The 17,574-nt window shown below is 38.1% G+C and overlaps 1 protein-coding gene across 3 annotated transcripts in view; it reads right to left on the reverse strand.

Annotated features, from left to right (window-relative positions):
- Nucleotides 1-15,696, reverse strand: part of VPS13B (vacuolar protein sorting 13 homolog B) — a 520,025-nt gene extending 504,329 nt beyond the window's left edge. For all 3 annotated transcript variants that reach the window (XM_072410846.1, XM_072410847.1, XM_072410848.1), the window contains exons 1-3: nucleotides 15,602-15,696; nucleotides 13,170-13,350; nucleotides 9,519-9,662 (exon numbers count right to left, since the gene is read on the reverse strand). In XM_072410846.1, coding sequence (XP_072266947.1) covers nucleotides 9,519-9,662; nucleotides 13,170-13,316 — 291 coding nt within the window. In that variant the 5' untranslated portion in view covers nucleotides 13,317-13,350; nucleotides 15,602-15,696. The remainder of the gene's footprint in view (nucleotides 1-9,518; nucleotides 9,663-13,169; nucleotides 13,351-15,601) is intronic.
- Between the last annotated feature and the right edge of the window lie 1,878 nt (nucleotides 15,697-17,574).

A 17,574-nucleotide genomic window follows, 5' to 3' on the forward strand; every position in this document is an offset into this window, starting at 1 on the left:
TGTATATTACCATTTACTAAAGACATTCAGCTTTACCTACTCGGAATGTAAAAAGCCTCTTAAAATGTCTTTAAAAGTATTTGTACCAGCCAACACCATGGCTATTCAGTGTCACAACAGGTACTCTTTATAGGAAAGTATGCACAATAATTTTCTTCTACAGCTGGTTCTGATAACAATACTTCTAATCTTTCATTTCCAAACCTTGAAAAAAGTTTGTTTTTTCCCTACTCAGCCCATCAACACTTACAATAAGATTTAAGACCTGTTTATTGGCTTGGAAAATGAACCCCATTTAAAAGTGTTATTGTTTCATTACTCAACAACCACGCCATTCTAATATTTGCCAAATCTTAAAATATGTCTCAGCTATAGGTTTTCATCCACAAAGTAATGTGTCACAAAGTAATGTGACATATATTCACTAGAAAGTTCAATCTTTAAAAGAACTCAGCCATCCAAAGTAAAATTTCAGTTTCTTTTGGACGGATTTCTATACATTCTAAAGTGGAATTAAAGTCCAGCTTTAAACTTTAGTGATTCAGGCAGGTGGTTATTGCAAAAAAAGGACAGGCGATGTTCTTTCTGCATTAACACATCTTACTTGCCTGATCGCTCCGGGAATATGTGAAAAAGCAAACATTTAAATGTGGAAGCCATCATTATTAAGAGTGTTCCAGGTAGCTACCCTCTCACCCTATGGATAGGGTACCCTTTGCACATCAGAAAGGACTTAAAGTAGAACTACAGTTCTTCTTTGAAAATCTGTGAGCATGCAGGACATTTAATGGAAAGGCATAGGTAGACCAAAACTGCCCGTTTCCAATGTTCTGTAAAATAATGGTTGCATATAAGCAGCCCAAAGTATTAGATGCTAGAAAATGCTGGGTATCCTGGCATTTCCGGGGGATACCAGGGCTGAATGACTTACATTAACCCTGTCCAGCCAATAAAGATGGAAGTTTAGGAAAGCCAAAAGTGAGGAAGGAGGAGATGGTGGTGACTGTGACAGAAAAAATTGTGATCAGGCAGGTAAACTTATTTTCTTGCAGAAAGGACATCACCTGTCCCTTCTGCAACAAAGGACATGCCTGGTTGCATTTTTTTGAATTTTTAGCTATAGTTCCGCTTTAGGAGTAGACCTAGAAATAATGACCACAAAACAAAAAAAAAAAAGTTTACTAATAAAATAAAAATCATGTCCCTGCTTAAATAATGGATATCCAACTGGTGCAATGTAAAGAACACTGATTGGTATGTTTCATTTGTATATACTGCCAAACAAAGTCAATGACAGTTTCAGGCACAGACTCTGAAAATAATCCATAATCCACAATCAGAGAAGCCCAGAGATCCAATGATAACATTGTTGCCTTTAAAAAAAAAAGTAACGTAATGAATTAAAAAATGTGAAAATATTTTATGTAAAAGTAGAAATACGTAAAGGGAAGATAGACAAACCAGGGAAAAGAAAACATGAGTAGGTTAAACTTGGAACTTTGAATGGAGATTTACATTTCCACAAACGTACACCCCTAACTAGGTATGTTACTAATTCAATGTATTATCAAGTCTCTGCAGTTATTCCAGGTTACTATAGATATAAAAGATCTGGACTGGTCCCATAATCACCAAATCCAATGTATCCATCCCTAGTCTTATTGTGACTTGTAACGGTTTGGGAAAGGTTAGTGATCGGAAGTTTTTCTCATATTGTACAAATTATCTCTCAAATCACTGATGACTTCCTTCACCAGCAAATTTCCTCTATGTCTTTACATATTTCCTAGCACTCAAAAGATTAAAATGGTCACATACGTGAGCCTTCCTTTAACATGCGAGGGTGATATTATTTTACCCAACAGATGACCCATAAAATGAACTTTCCAAAATGGAACACTCTCCGACACTTGTCATTGATACAACGAGTCTGCTACTCCTCACAGCTGTCACAACAGCTACCCAGAGTGTTCTATTCATCGCCAATTCTTCAGAGAATTCATATATCACACAGCTCAGTCAGAAGAGACCTTAAACTTACAACTTTTTGCCATCAGTGAGGGAAAAAGAAAATATTGTTTATTACGCAGTGTTACTCGAAGATTATTATTGAGCCATTATATAATTTGACAAAAAAAAGTAATCTGCTCCCTCCAATTACCCAGAAGTCTTAGAAATTACAGAACCTTATTACAAGGTGTAACAAAATCTGTGTGGGATGGAAGCTTAGGAACGCACAGAAAAGGAACACACACACGTTAATAAAAATAAAGTCAAACACTCAAAAAAGTGGTAATAAACATTACTAAAATTACCCATTTTTGAAACATTAATAATAATAAATTCAAAATGTTCTTTTCTTTTTACAGGTCAAACTTTTAAAACATGGCTTTCCAACAAAATGAGCTTAGATGTAGTAATGACAAATACCTATGGTAGGGATGTTATATTGGAAACCCATGAGCAGCATGATAACCGACATGACTCTGGACACAGTATAGTGCCGTATACCATAGCACTGGTTCCTAATGGGAAACTAAAGGCCGCTATACTCATTTGTTCTTGTTCTGTTGCAGGGTGCCGCCAGTTTCTTCCTTCTTTTTCTGGATATTATCTTCGATCATCTTTATTGTCTGGACCAGCATGTGCAGGTGGGGCTGGGATTGTCAAGTATCCTGGCTACCAAACCCGAAATTTGATGTCAGCAGCTCCAATGTGACTCAAGTGTCAAACTAAAAGTACTCCTCTTGAGGTGAGAGAAAGTTAGATGAGCAGAGCCAGCACATACAATATTTATATTATATTCCCAGAAAATTAGAGGGCTTTGACAAGGAGTTACCTTTCCTGAAGTAATCAAAGTGTCTAGCAAATTCAAAGGCATATTTTAAGTAAGTAAGCAATCGTTTCTGTAAAGGAAACATTTTGCAAGCAATAATTTTAAAAACGTTATTTTTCTGTGCAATTGCAATGTAATTTTCAAATTTTCAAATATTATCCCCTCTTTTCATAATGTATTGCCTATCAGAGCTGCTGATCTTCTGCAGCCACTTCCTGCCCATATGCATGCATTCCAGAAACTGCTGCGCTTCATTTTTCAGAGCGGGTTTCCTGATGGGACAACATTGGGACATGCTTGTGCAATGTGCATTGGCACAGCTACTTTTAGGACAGATCATATTAACGTGACAACGCAGGAACAAAACTATCTTAAGAAAGACCTTCAAAACGGGATCATCAGGTACTATATTTTTTTAAATTACACATGTACAAATCCTAAAATGACTTAACATCTAAATCTTATCTGAGATATTAGTAAGTTGGATGACACTCGTTTATTTTCAGCTCTCATTGGTCTTTCTGAAAATGAAGGCCATTTTGGCAATTACTAGCCATAGCTGAGAAAATAAACCTTTGTTTATCAGTATGGTTACATAAGGAAATGGTCCTAAATCTACACTTAAGGCAGTAGCAGGATTCTCCTTAAAAAATGTTTGCAGCTGGGAGGGAAGTAGCTGTATGCGGGGGCAGCCCTGTATTGTGATCCAATTTTCAGTAACCACCCAAAAACCTGTATGTATTTCCGTTGTTATGTCTGTTCATGTTTAAATACTTGGGTAAATAGATACTTAGATGTATGGGATGTGGATCCTACTGAGAAAATTCACACAAAGCCACTCAACAGGTAAAGCTTTCTACAGCTGCTTGAAGACCGCATACAGCTCGACAATGATCACATGAAGAGTAATAAAATAAGAGCAACAAGTATGATAGCAAATCTAGCAGATGTGTAAAGCCATGTAAAACAAGAAAAAAAAAAGAATAGTTATCGACCTCCATCAAGCTTTCATTGTGTCCTGAGGCACTTCTAGTTCTTGTCTATAGGATAGCCTCTATTAGAGAGGTTAAAGCACCAGAATAGCTTCACATGGCAGGAAAATGCACTGGAAAGCAAATGCACAAGGAAGCAATCGGTGCCCTAACAAACAGAAAACTAATAGAGGGAGATCCGATAATGACAATGAAACAAGGACATTGGTCTGTTGCTACCTTTTTCACTGTCCAGTAATATTGTAAGGGCACACCTAAGACAACCAAAGCTTAGATTGATGCCAGAAGTAAGACTACATAGTAAATCAGGTTGAAAAAAGACATCAAGTTCATCCACTAGGGAAATAAACATAAACCAGATATGAAGACTAGACTAAGGAAATCCCAGACTAAGGAAAGTAGCAGAAAAAGTGAATATTGCAGAAAAAAGTTGCATTTTTATTCTATCTTTTAATAGTATAGGTATCTAGTAATGTTGGTTAGAACGGTTGGCTCTGTGGTTAGCATTCTGGCCTTTGCAGAGCTGGGTCCCAGTTTTAAATCTTGACCAGAACTCCATGTGCAAGGAGTATGTTCTCCCTGTGTTGTATGTTCTCCCTGTGTTTGTTCCACGGGTACTCCACATTCTACCCACATCCCAAAAACATGCAGTTAGGTTAATCAGATTTACCTCAAAAATGGGGACATTAGATTTTAAGTCCCTTTGAGGGACAGCTAGCGACTTGACTATGGACATTGTAAAGCGCTGCGTAAGATGTCTGCACTGTATAAATAGTGGTTAATAATACTGATTATTTTTGGTTAGAGAATTAAGTGGCACATTCCTGTTCTTATAGATGTTGGGACTGATTTATTAAAGCTCATCAAGACTGAAGATAAACTATTATGGGAGAGGGGGGGGGACCTGAGTGATCAAGTAAACCTGGAATGGTTCTGGCCAGAGATATAAAACATTTGCCAAGTAATAGGAAATGATTTTTAAGAAATCCATTCCAGATTTGCTTGATCACCCATGTTCTCTCATAAAAGTCAATTATCTCCAGTCTAATAGCAGTAATAAATCAGGCCCGTTATGTCTTTTGAATAAGACTGTTTTGCCTTCCTTGCCATCTTGGAAAGCAGGAACACTGCCTGTATATTTTGATCAGAACTTTAGTACAAACTACAATTCCGGAAAAATAATATCAATGACAGGTATAAGCTTCCAAGCCATGCTACTTGTCTAGTGTATGTGTAAAAACAAAGACGTAAGACTGGCTTCAACAACATGACCTCTTCATTTTCTAGAAAGTTTTACATTGCTCATCAAGGTAAAAAGCAAGAGACCAAATCCAGAACAACCAGAGGATTGCCAGCTCCCAAAGGAAATAATCATCATTAGCCACCATAAAAAGTATTTACTCGCCATTACTGTAACTCACACAGCTCTAAACTAGACATGAAAACTTTCCACTGTTAGTCATGCTGCAATTACTACTACAAACAAAAAATGCCATTACTGCCTAAAACATATTTTTCCTCATCGGCAGGGGCAACTTTCCTAATTTATAGTGGCCAATCTTACACCACACCTACACAAATATGTCCAGCTATTAAAGGAATTTTGAAAAGTTAGGGGAAGAAAAATAATAGCCAGTCATTGCATAACTGCTCCATATATATATATATATATATATATATATATATATATAAAAAAGAAAGCTTACATGAATGTAGAATATAGGCCAATGAGAAGAAAGCGGCTACAGGTTCTAGTTTTTCCAAGAAAATGAGAAGGAAATAACTTTCCACTAGTCTTTAAATATTTAAAAGTATTGGCATGAAATTAAAGGTAATTGTGTTTACTTTCACTTAGCTAAATGGCAACTGGATAGAGCAAAATACCACTCATAATCACAAAATAATGTCAGTTTAACAAATCTCAAGGCATGAATAAATGCCGTCACAGCTACACCATTCAAGACAAATGCTGCAGTTGTTGTTACTGCAACATTTCTATTACCTCATCCAAAGTTCTCTCTCTTGTTTAATTCAACTATTGCAGCAAATTTAATTCTGCTTGGGCACCTAAAGAACAAACCTGTCATAATAAAAAAAAAAAAACATGGAAGCAGCCATTTGTGACCTCTCCTTCCAAAAACGATAGTGGCCGGACAGTCATGCTGACCCTCTTGTTTCAAGATTGTAAAGACACATCTGAAATGTCTACATGCCACTTTATCTGCATATTTGTTCTAAAAGTGTCATTTAAGCTTGAAGCCAGTGATGTCAGAAACCTAGTGTCTATTATCTTGGAAGGAGAACATTTTATTCTGAAGGAGAAATGGAAATGATAGTGACCAGCCTATTTTTTTTAATAATGCAGTGGTGACCAACTATTGATATGGGAGCATAACGTGTGGTCCTTGATATCGCCAAAAGGGGGCAAAAATATTTTGTAAATTTAGTGTTACAATAAGCAGTCAAAGAATTAAGACATGCAGTGGAAAATGGCCATTGATGCCACACATGCTCAGAAGATGGTCAGAGACTCTAAACATTCTCTAGGACTTGTTTAAGACTATAAGTCAGAAGGCAATTATAAACTGGATACACAATTCATAAAATTGTTAGGTATCATTGTCATTACAGCTCCATTACAAATCAGTGCTTCCAAATCTGTTTAATTTGTTTATCATTGTCAATGTCAAAGCAACATACAAGCAGATGGCCAGGCATTCACAACAATAAAATACCACATTTTATTGACTTTGCAAAATCAAAGGAGTATTGCAAACCACACTTCTGAACATTCATTTAAGGTCAAAGAACCAAGCGAGATATGTTGCCAGTAAAAGTCATGTAAAAACTAATACTGAATTCCAAAAGACTGGACAGTAAGATTACATTACAAAAAGGATTAGCCAGGAGGGTCGTTGGACGATGGACGACGAATGCTGTACACACACACACAAGATCCTCGTATGGTATCAGCCCTGAGCCGATTATCGGACGAGAACAATTGCACATGTCTACCTAGCATTTGATCTTAGTGCTATAATGGATTTGTAGGGTAGATTGTAGAAGTTTTGCTTATGTAACCAGTCTTCTCCTCAGCCCCTTTTAGCCGGGTGCACCACCTGGGCGTTTTCAGTGGATACAGAAAAGTTATGTCACAATACAGTAGCCACCACCCGTCTACAGCTTTTTCCCCACCAAATTGTAAACATTTTCTGGGGAGAACAATCAGAAGACTAAATTAATGCAAACCTGTTATTTTGTCCAGCATTGGGAGAGCATATATTCACATTAAATATACTTAAATACGCTAAAGTTATACCTCTTTCTCTGCACACACACACATATATACACAAATGCACATACACACATATTTGTAATTTCAATTTCTCAAATAAAGCAGATTATGAAGTGGTTCAACAGTATGGATTCATTTATACTCATAACATACTGGCTTCTGAAACGCTACATTCATTTTGCAATAAAGGATGTTTTATAAACTATCATTAGGAAGCCATACAAGTATAGAGTGATACAGAAGCTGCAATAATCTGCTGCTCATGAAAGATTACAGTTTAAGGGTTACTGCGTGTTTACTGCTGCCTCTATTTATGATATAAGAATTTTGGCAACATGACTTACAACGTCCGGACATGGAACAACTCACACACTGACCTCAGTGAGAACATGGAACGCAATCCACATTGATCTGTTTTCCACTTATTTTATTACCTGCTGAACATGTACATATGGCTTTCCAGTTATGTCATGTTCAGACAATAATCTTTTTGGCACTTGAGACATCATGCCACCGGATTTTGTCAGAAGTATATTTTTTTTAAATCTCAGCTCACAAAAATATTGCAGATTTTACAGAACATATTTATGTCTAAGCTTTATTCAAAGCACTTGCATTTAGAGCCTAAAGGCAAACTTCAATAAAAGCAGAGAGCACTTGCTCTTCTCTTACTAGAGAATTCAGCAGACATAAATGCATAACACAAGACACGCATGAAATACAGGGTAGCTGGACATACTTTTCAAAATGTACCTGTCCTGGACTAAAATGTTGGAATTTAAAAAATGGTGACCCGCAGGTACCTTGCACCTTCTGATACCAGTACTTGCTTTTTGATTCTGTGGAGTTTCTTTGGATCCAAGGGTCCAGCAAAGGGCCTCCACTGTCATTAAGCACTGTCCCTGCCATTTCACTGTCAAACACAATTGCCTCTACCACCCACTAAAGTTCTTGCATTCCACAGTGCAATGGCAGTTGGGGGAACATGAAATCAACTTGGTTAGAAGTTGAAGCCTCCACTTGGTAGAATACCTAATACGTCTTTACAAGTCTGAAAGTATACCGACCTAAGTAAAAACTGAATATGTTTGATAATCTGCAGATTGTAAACATTTTAACTGGGCCAATATCAGAGAAAAAAAATCTTAAAAATAAAAAACAGTTTGCTGAGAGTTATATTTCAAACTGTGAGAACCTGAATGATACAACACAGCCACTGATTAAGGCAGGGGTGTCAAACTAAATCTGGCCTTCCAAAAATGAACTACATCTGGCTCGTCCACCCCCGTTATCACCTCAGATCATCATTTGCAATACATGCAATACATAGACAATATTCCTGTACACCTATCATGTGTCACAAAGCTCAGGCAATGATCACATGGTGCCTGACTTCCAGGGGCATTGTGTTTGTTTCAATCGATTGGAGACAGCATAGTGTAATATTTAGTGTCAGACAAACTTGTGATGGGCGAGGATGAACAACACAGCCTGCATAGATAGATAAAAATTAGTCCTTTCAACCCTTAAGTTTGTGTAGAGGGGTTTGTTTTTGTTAGTTATGAATGAAGTAGTAAACTTCCACTTTTTTTTTCAATAAATTTAAAGTTTGGCCCCCCACTTGGTCTAAGTTTTTAATTTTGGCCCTCTATGTATTTGAGTTTGACAGCCCTGGATTAAGGAAAACATGAATTGTGCCATTTCTGACCTCTTTTTTTTTTTTTTTTTAATATTCTAAGTCCAAGACACTGACCAAGACCTTGTAAATGCATGTTTGTTTTGAGTCACTGATTTAGACATCTTCATAAGGATGTTAGCAATGGAAGAACTCACATTTCTCTCAGTAGTAGTCGCCTTTAATACACCTCATAAAGGGATCTTATCACGCTAAAATCACACAGCACCTAAAACCAGCTATAGTTGCACCCTAACCCAAAATGCATTGTAAACTGGAGGTATACAGTAATTCTCAAACATCATGTACACTGTACAAAACCTAAACAACAATTCAAAAGCCAAAGAAGATCACATCTTTTTAACAAATCCAATAAACTCAAGCAAACTTGCTAGCCTAAGCTTAACTTGTTGTCTGGTAACTTTAAAAACCTGTCAAGTCCTGCCAGCCTTTAACATCTCACACCCAATACAGGCGTCTGCTGAACTATAAACATATAAACTGAAAAACTATATGTGGAACTCTTTTAAATACGCATGCTTCTAGTCCCCAATCTCTTGAAGAAAAGAAAGATGAGCAAGTGCACCTTAAAAAGTTTTATCAAGATACTGTCTATAAAAAAGAAAGAAAAAAAGCTGCCAACCCACCTATTTGCCTTATATATTCCATCTATAATTCTTGCAAACTTCTATGACAGGGCTATAAAAACATGCATCTTACCTGGGCTCCATCCTTTAGTTTTAGGATGCACTCCATAGTGTTGATTGTTATCACTACCGATTCCGACCCAAGTTTTGTCCATGGTACATGTATCCTTAACTCATGTATATGCCCACTGAGAAAGGTGAATGGAAGCTTCAATTCCTGCCAAAACACAATGTTAAAATTACATGTTAAGATTACATGTTAAAAAGTAATCTGCTTCTATTTGTCATGTAGCTGCTGGGGAAAAAATACAACTGGGAGTGTTTATAAGGAGGATTTTTGGCTAGAGTAGTAAAAATAATGGTGCTGATGTACAATGGATAGTAGCAAGAACATACATTTTATTCAAAATTGTTTTTTATTCTGTAGGCTATGTGAACAGAAACAACATTGATCACTTGCCAGGTCCACTAATCAGAAGTTATAATCCATTTATCTACAAAGATCTACTTGAATCCAGATCAACCCCAAATTTTTCAGACATATTATTTTAAGTATATTTGGTCTAGACATTTAGGCATCAAATACTTCTGGTCACAAAAGGTTACAATTTGGGAATGACGATAATTGAAGGATCACCTAATGGCGTAAAATGTCAGTGTGAAAATTGGATGTAGAAACAATAGTTCAAAGAGTTTACTTTAGAGTTGCATCTTAGATAATGATAAAAATAAAAAAACACTGACAAACATTTGTCTTTTTAGTGGTCATAGTTTAGTACAATGTTTCCTGGAAACCCAGGGTTCTATCAGAGGTTGTTATAAATTCTTTAAATAATCTATGCCTCTTGGATTAGTAACCACTTACATCAATGATCTTTTGGGCTATCTGTAAGGATAATATTCTTCCCAATGTCCATAATTGTAAAATACATTCTTTTTGTTTGCCACCAGCTTAATGTACTGGGAGCTGGGGGTATAGTAATTATAGCAGGGGTTCCTTAACCCCTCATAGAGAAAGTAAGTACACTAATTGATATTTCTCCTAAAACTGCAATTTTACTACTAAGAAGGAGACTCCAATTCTCTGGAGCTATCAGTAGACCAGTCTACAAAGTTAAGAACAACATAGATAACAATAGATAAACTAATGTACATATCTGAAAAAAAAAATTCCTGGAGTTCTGAAATAGACATTAAAAACTCACATAAGTTATTAGTACTTGCTATAAAGCAGAGGTTTTAAAAAAATTATAATACCTTCATAAATAAAGAGAACCAGAAGGATTATAATTTGAGTCAATCCATTACAGAAATAGGAACTATGCAGAATTCACTCTGGAAATTTACTTTGGCTCCCTCACAGCATAATCCTTATTAAAAATGTTATGTCTAGTACCTTATCTTAAACGTTTTAAAAGTCCAGCTTCCCTCCTCCTCTTTAAAATAATACAAATCTGATACCTCAGACTACTTTCAGTCCTTGCAGCCCTGTGTTCAGGCTCCAAAGAGTTCTGTTCTTGTTTCCTGGACAATCTGTTTACTGTCATTAAGAACTAGTGCTCTGATTGGGAACAAATTAATGCAAAGTACAGTCCGTGAAACATAACATTCCTTCTGAGGACTAGGCACACTTTAGCTTTTGGTACAACACACCAAAAAAGCTGAGCCTCTGTATACAATCCTATTATGCATTAGAGACTGTGATGCCAATTCTACATTAATTCTGACTGTGATATAAAAACTTTGTAAATAGTGCTCATGAATGGGGTCATCAGTTCAAACTAAAATCACACATTAACACAATATAAATATGCCAGTTTTTGTAAGGCCACAACATTTATTAGAATCACATATATTTTAAAATGTATGTATAGAAAATATATATTATTTTTTTACAATGGATAGGAAAAAGTTACAAGAATATATCTGATTTCTGTGTACAATTAGTAATACAATTTGAAATATTACATATCGTACTACCAAGCATATAAGAATTGTGAACTCGACACATCCACCTTATGTTCTATCACCAAGCATGTAAGTTGTAGCTCCTGTTGCATTATGTGTCCCATTAGATAGAGTATTTACTATTATTGTTATTATTAATAAACAGGATTTATATGAGCCAATGTGTCACACAGTCTTTCAGTCTTCAAAACAGAACAGGATTTAACAAGAAAGCTCTGCAAAGAATTTCCTGTTAGACAGATGTCACTGGAAAAGGTTTTCCCATCAGATTTTTTTCTCATTTTTGATTTCCTATCACCTTTATTCCTGGTGACACCTATGGGGAATCTTTTAACACAAACAAGCTGCAGAAATTTAAACACAGGATGTAGGACCAAGTGAAGTAAGGGCTAAAAGCAGAACCTTGACATAAACAAATCAAATATTAATTTTTGTTCAGTCATCTTCTTACTGTAAAAAAGGGCTACGGAGGAAAGTATTGGACTAATGATCATCCAACTGCTGAAAGCCATACAGTGTAGACATGGCGGTACCCAGCAGTAAGGCTGTTGTAATCACCACTTAGGATTTTGTATTTATAAGCATGGCATAGGTTACCATACGTTAACTGACGAGAACAATAAAAGAGATGGCACAGCCTAAACAGATACATTGGCTTACTCTTCCAGACCACCTAAATGGAATTAAAGTTTAAAAATGTGGCATCAGACAGGGCTTTTTTTTCTACAAAAAGGACAAGTGATGCCCATTCTGCAAAATATTCTTACATGCCTGATTGTCATTGTCAAAATTTGCTGAACTGCACATGCATTAGTTGTTGGGATACCCAGCATTCCCCTGCGGGCGCCAGGACAGTATGAGCTCCTTACGTCATCACAACCTGGTCAATAAAGATGGCTAAAGAACAGAAGGAAGAGAAGAAGTAAGAAAATGGCAGTGCTCTACAACTGAATGTGGAAAGTGAGTATACTCTGGGTTTAGTAGGGTTTTTCAGTGCAATTAGAATGCTACTGACCCACAGCTATAATTATTAGTTGTACTCTGCCAAATGCATGTGCCCCACACTTGAGATGAAACTGTAAATGAACAGATGACATTTTGGAGCACTGGTCACTAGCTAAATAAAAATCCAATAAACTATTTTTTATTAATTAAACAAGTGTATTAGGCTAAGACTTTGTCTGTTACGAGCTCCAGGGAACTGTGTGGTAGTTCTGCACACAGTTGGTTTTTATGAAAAGCCAGCTTTATGAGCCCTGGAGTCAGCCATAGAAGAGTTGGAAGGGATTCTTGGCCACCCAGTCCATGTCCGGGTCTTAACCTGTACTGAGAAAGCACAGGTGCTCTCTATTTAAAGAATCAGCAACAGACTGCAGGGAGCTCAGTGGATTTACAAAACTTAAAGGCAAATGCTTTAAGTTTTTTCTTTTTCTTCAGGATTTTTGCTGTATTGCATTATTAGCTAGAGAGGAAACTACCAAAGAGGTAGTTAGTGGTCCAGCCGGGCTAAGATTTGTTTTATTGTTTTGTATTGTGTTAACTGGCATCTTTGTGATACAATGGAGCACCCAGACAGGAGCCTGAACTTTGTTTTTGTTGAATGCTGACCGTGTGCTGCCTCATTGAACTGCTGTTAATACGAACAAACCCCCACTGCAAGCTCACAAAAGTTTAGCCTCTTTAGGGTAAGAAAACAAGTTTTTGTTTGTTTTAATAACATATCTATAATGTTTTAATCTCATAAAAAAGAAATTACCTGTTCCAGAACATCCAGTTTAAGTTCAAGTTTGCTGAGGACAACATCTCCACCCCATAGGGACAGCTGTAAGTCAGAAGGTTTCAGATTCTTTATGTATCGGTTCACATAGCTCATCAAAATCGGAGTCACATAGGACTCCAACATTGTTGAAAAAATCCAGCTGGGAGAACTCCTTCACCTAAAATTCAAAAATAATATAAATAATAAATATTAAAAATCCACAATATATGTAAAACATATTAGCAATAACTTTTACATAAGGGCCAATTAATACTGAAAAATTCATGACAGGTCAAGTAAACCAGCCTTTATTAGAACCCAGGGATGTCCAACTGCAGCTCTCAAAGGCAACTAATGGGTCAACAGTTTTTATAAACAGAGCTACCTTCTGACACTTTGTAAACAATGCTAAATTTACTGTTGTCTGCAAGAGTATAAATAGAGCAGATCCTGTACCTGGAGTTAAACAACCCTGTTATAGGCAATGCCAAAAAAAAAAACAGTATACAAGAAAGTCTCTAATGGTGTGCAAGTCATGTCTTCTAGAGAATCGTGTCATGAATTCCACAGAACCCCCAATAACAATGTGCATGTCATGACTTCCCTAGGATAACTTGTCCACGGATATTTTTTATCCACAGGTGATAATTTTCATATACATTTGTGCCATGTTTTCTACAGAATCCCTTGCACCTAGGTTTCCCTGTCATGTCATCCACAGGATCCCTTGCCCCTAGCTGTATGTGTGTTTCATGTCTTTTCCCCAGGAACCGTTGACCCTAGATGTGCGCGTACAATGTCTTTTTTTAATAGGATCCCGTTCCCCTATATATGTACATCATGCCTTCTACATCCCACATGCCTAGTGTCATTTTTACCCCAAGATCACTTGTTCCAAGGTGTGTGTGCTTGTGTGAGAGAAAGGGATACATTATAACTTATTGCCACTTGCAAAATGTGGATGCCAATCCCAGTATATAAAACCAAGCATCTTAATCAAGAATTAAAGGGATTTCCAAGGCATCTCCAATGATCCAGAAACAAAAAAGGGGAGGCGTAAAATAAAGGTTCCTTTATTACATTTTTCAGGTATCCAAGGACTGTAAACCAGTCATTCTTCTTGAGTATACCAGAGAAGGGTGACTAAGTAATGCTTCACGATGTAAGACAAGCCAACCCCAGAGGCAGGAGAAGCGCTGGTATAGAGAGTCCAATACAGCGGAGGAAGTACTAAACTTTCTGTAACAGTTTGTGCTTCTCCCTCTTTTCACATGGATTCTCCCAGGGTAAGTCTTCCCTCTGCTTGCTTTACATCTATACACCACGGGCAGCATTGAATAAACACCTGGTATACTTAAGGCAGAACAAAAAAAATTCACACTGCTCTTTACTTCCAGAGAGACCCCGACTTTTCCAGCACTGTCCTCATTTGGGTCCCGCGCTATCCTAAATTCAGCCTTCACCCCAGCGTAGACGAAGTATCAGGCGCCGACATGTTCCTTCATCTTGTTCCTTCTTCTGGATACCTCACCCAATCTTACACTGCACAGGTATGAGGTTGGTGGATGTAGCCTGCTCTAAAGAGGGGGAAAGAAAAAAACGCCCTTTTTGTGCATGTCTGATCCCAGGCATACATATGGGTAACCCAAGAGGTTCTGCACTTTTATTCTGTCTTTACCACAACGATAGTAATGACACAAAATGCCTCAAGGCTATTACACTGACCTGTCCTACATGTATCCATTTACCTGAGAATTTACAACTTCATTAGCTTAGATTTTTGCAATAGTTACAGAATGTGTAGTGGGATCAGGTACATGTTTTTGAAAGGCAAATAATTCATTGTATGTGTCATTTTGTAAAAAAATCGATCATTCTAATGAAAAATGTAATAAAGAAATTTGCATTTTAAGCCCCCCCACCCGCACACTGTTGTACATTAGGTGTGTGTGTGTCATGTATTGTGTATTAGGTGTGTGTGCGTCTCATGTATTGTGCATTAGGTGTGTGTGTCTTATGTATTGTGCATTAGGGGTGTGTGTGTGTGTGTGTGTGTGTGTGCACGCGCATCTCGTGTATGGTGTGTGTGTGTCATGTATTGTGTATTAGGTGTGTGTGTCATGTATTGTGTATCATGTATTGTGCATTAGGTGTGTGTGTGTGTGTCATGTATTGTGTATCATGTATTGTGTATTAGGTGTGTGTGTGTTGTCTCCCCAGCCTCCCCTGTGCACTCCCTCCTGTCAGGACATTCTGGAACTTACAGTCCCACAACCATAGAGTCACTCAGAGCCCAGCCAGTTGTGTTCTTCCAGCTGTTACACACAGAATGTATTGTGAATGGAGGACCAGGGAAGAGCCCAGAGTGCCCTCCTCAGCCCTCCTTCCTCCCACCAGCCAACCCTTACACCTGTGAGCGGGAAACTTACACAGGACACCCCCAGCCGGCTCTGTCTCCCGGTGCTTCGGCTGTCACACAGCATGCAATGTCTCCGCTCTTCCGGGTGTGCTGCTGACGGCGGAGGTGACGTAGTATAAACAATCAGAAGCGCTGCCGGAACCTAGATCCGCGTCACGTGACACGTGGACGCCTGACTGGGTCGCTAAGAGGCCAGAGGGGGGGTTACGTGTGAGGGGGAGACGGCCTGCGGCCCTACGCTCTGCCATGCCCGTCACGTGACCTGTCTGCCCTCTTATCTATAGGAATGTGGCCCAGGGTTGTCACACCCCAAGGGATTCCTCATCAGCGGTCCCTGGTTGTAGCTCTGCTTTTATTTTAAGAAAAAACACGATTCAACTAACAAATAGTGTTAATGCACAACAAAAGTTTTTCCAACTTATAAATTGTTGCATTTTTTGGGAAAGTCCATATAAAGTATTTTTAAGCAAAATACTTGTTGAGCGATTATGACCCTGCCATGGCAGCAATAGAATATGCACTGTGAGAGACAAGTTCTTTTTTTCACCTCTCTGTGGCCTATACCGTTTTCCCAAAAATAAGCACTAGCGTTATTTTGAGAATGCTCGAAATTATAGTTTTGGTTTTTTTTTGTTCAAGAATAAACATTGTTGTTCATGAAAAAAATAAGACATCTCTGGAAAATAAGCCCTGGTGCATTTTGTGGAGCAAAAATTAATATAAGACACTGTCTTATTTTCAGGGAAATAGAGTATCTACAATATCCATCCCCTCACCATTCTTATGGTAGTGCGGGGTGTTTGTCATCCACAAGGTCGGTTCTGGGTGCTTCTGTATGCTCCAAATTGTGCGCATCCTACCTGGCCTTTCTGTAAATCAAAGCCACTGCTCCCTCTCCTCCGGCTATGTGTAAAGTAGAGAAGCGTGGTGTAAATAATCGGCATAGTTTACCCATTCCAGCTCCTGCAAGATTTATCTGTAGTCCAATTGTAAACAATGGCATCAAATTTTGGGGGAATCACCCTTTACAAATAAGTTTGGTGGATGCTAGAACAGGTAAGGAATGACTACACCACACTTCCTCGCCCTGCATGTAGGAGGAGAAGGGTCTTTGGTTTGCAGCAGGAATATGGGGCCAGAATCACTGCACTTCATCAAGTACCACCCTAAGTGTCATGTCAAAGGAGTGGCCCCGGTCATCTGCCACATTCCATCCTTTACAACCTGTATCCTTGCTAAGTCGCATAGGGGTCAGGGAAAACAATCACAGAACATGCTTGGGGACAAAGGCTTACAACACTCTCAAAAGTGAATAAAGAGAAGAGGTAGGGGATACCAATCCCTTAAGTGGTAAATATAAGAAATGTTCTCTTGCAGGGACCAAATTTTAGAAGGTCACTTGAACCACTGTTTGTGTAGGAATCTTTTTGGTCTGGTGTAACCAGGGTCATGGGCAAAGGTGCATTCTTTGTCAGATCACTTAGATTGTAAGCTCTTCCGGGCAGGGTCCTCTCTTCCTCCTGTGTCACTGTCTTTATCTGTCAGTCATTTGCAACCTCTATTTAATGTACAGTGCTACGTAATATGTTGGCGCTATATGAGTACTATTTATTATTATTAATAACATACGTTGTGTTTTTAATGTGTATTTTTTCCATCTCAGAACCTTGAATAGAATGCTAAGATCTTCCAACATGCTCCCAGTTACCATAGAATTTTTCCTTCTTCTGTTCCCTTCCATCCTTAAGCAAGTGTTCCTTCTGTAGGCTTTTTCTCCACTTTTTTACCCCTGAGGAACCCTTGAAATGTTTAGGTCTTGGGAAACCTCTGGTAAAACCCGTTTATTGGGGTCAGTTAGAAGGAAAGCCCCCCACATAGGTGGCAATTGAAAAGAAAGACCCATTTAAAGTTTTAGCTGGAATATCACCATTACCAAGAGGTCATTAGTGTCATGCACCAGGTCGTCCCACAGGGCTTTGGCCC

Source organism: Pyxicephalus adspersus, chromosome 5 (assembly GCF_032062135.1).
Source record: "Pyxicephalus adspersus chromosome 5, UCB_Pads_2.0, whole genome shotgun sequence".
Classification (NCBI taxonomy): domain Eukaryota; kingdom Metazoa; phylum Chordata; class Amphibia; order Anura; family Pyxicephalidae; genus Pyxicephalus; species Pyxicephalus adspersus.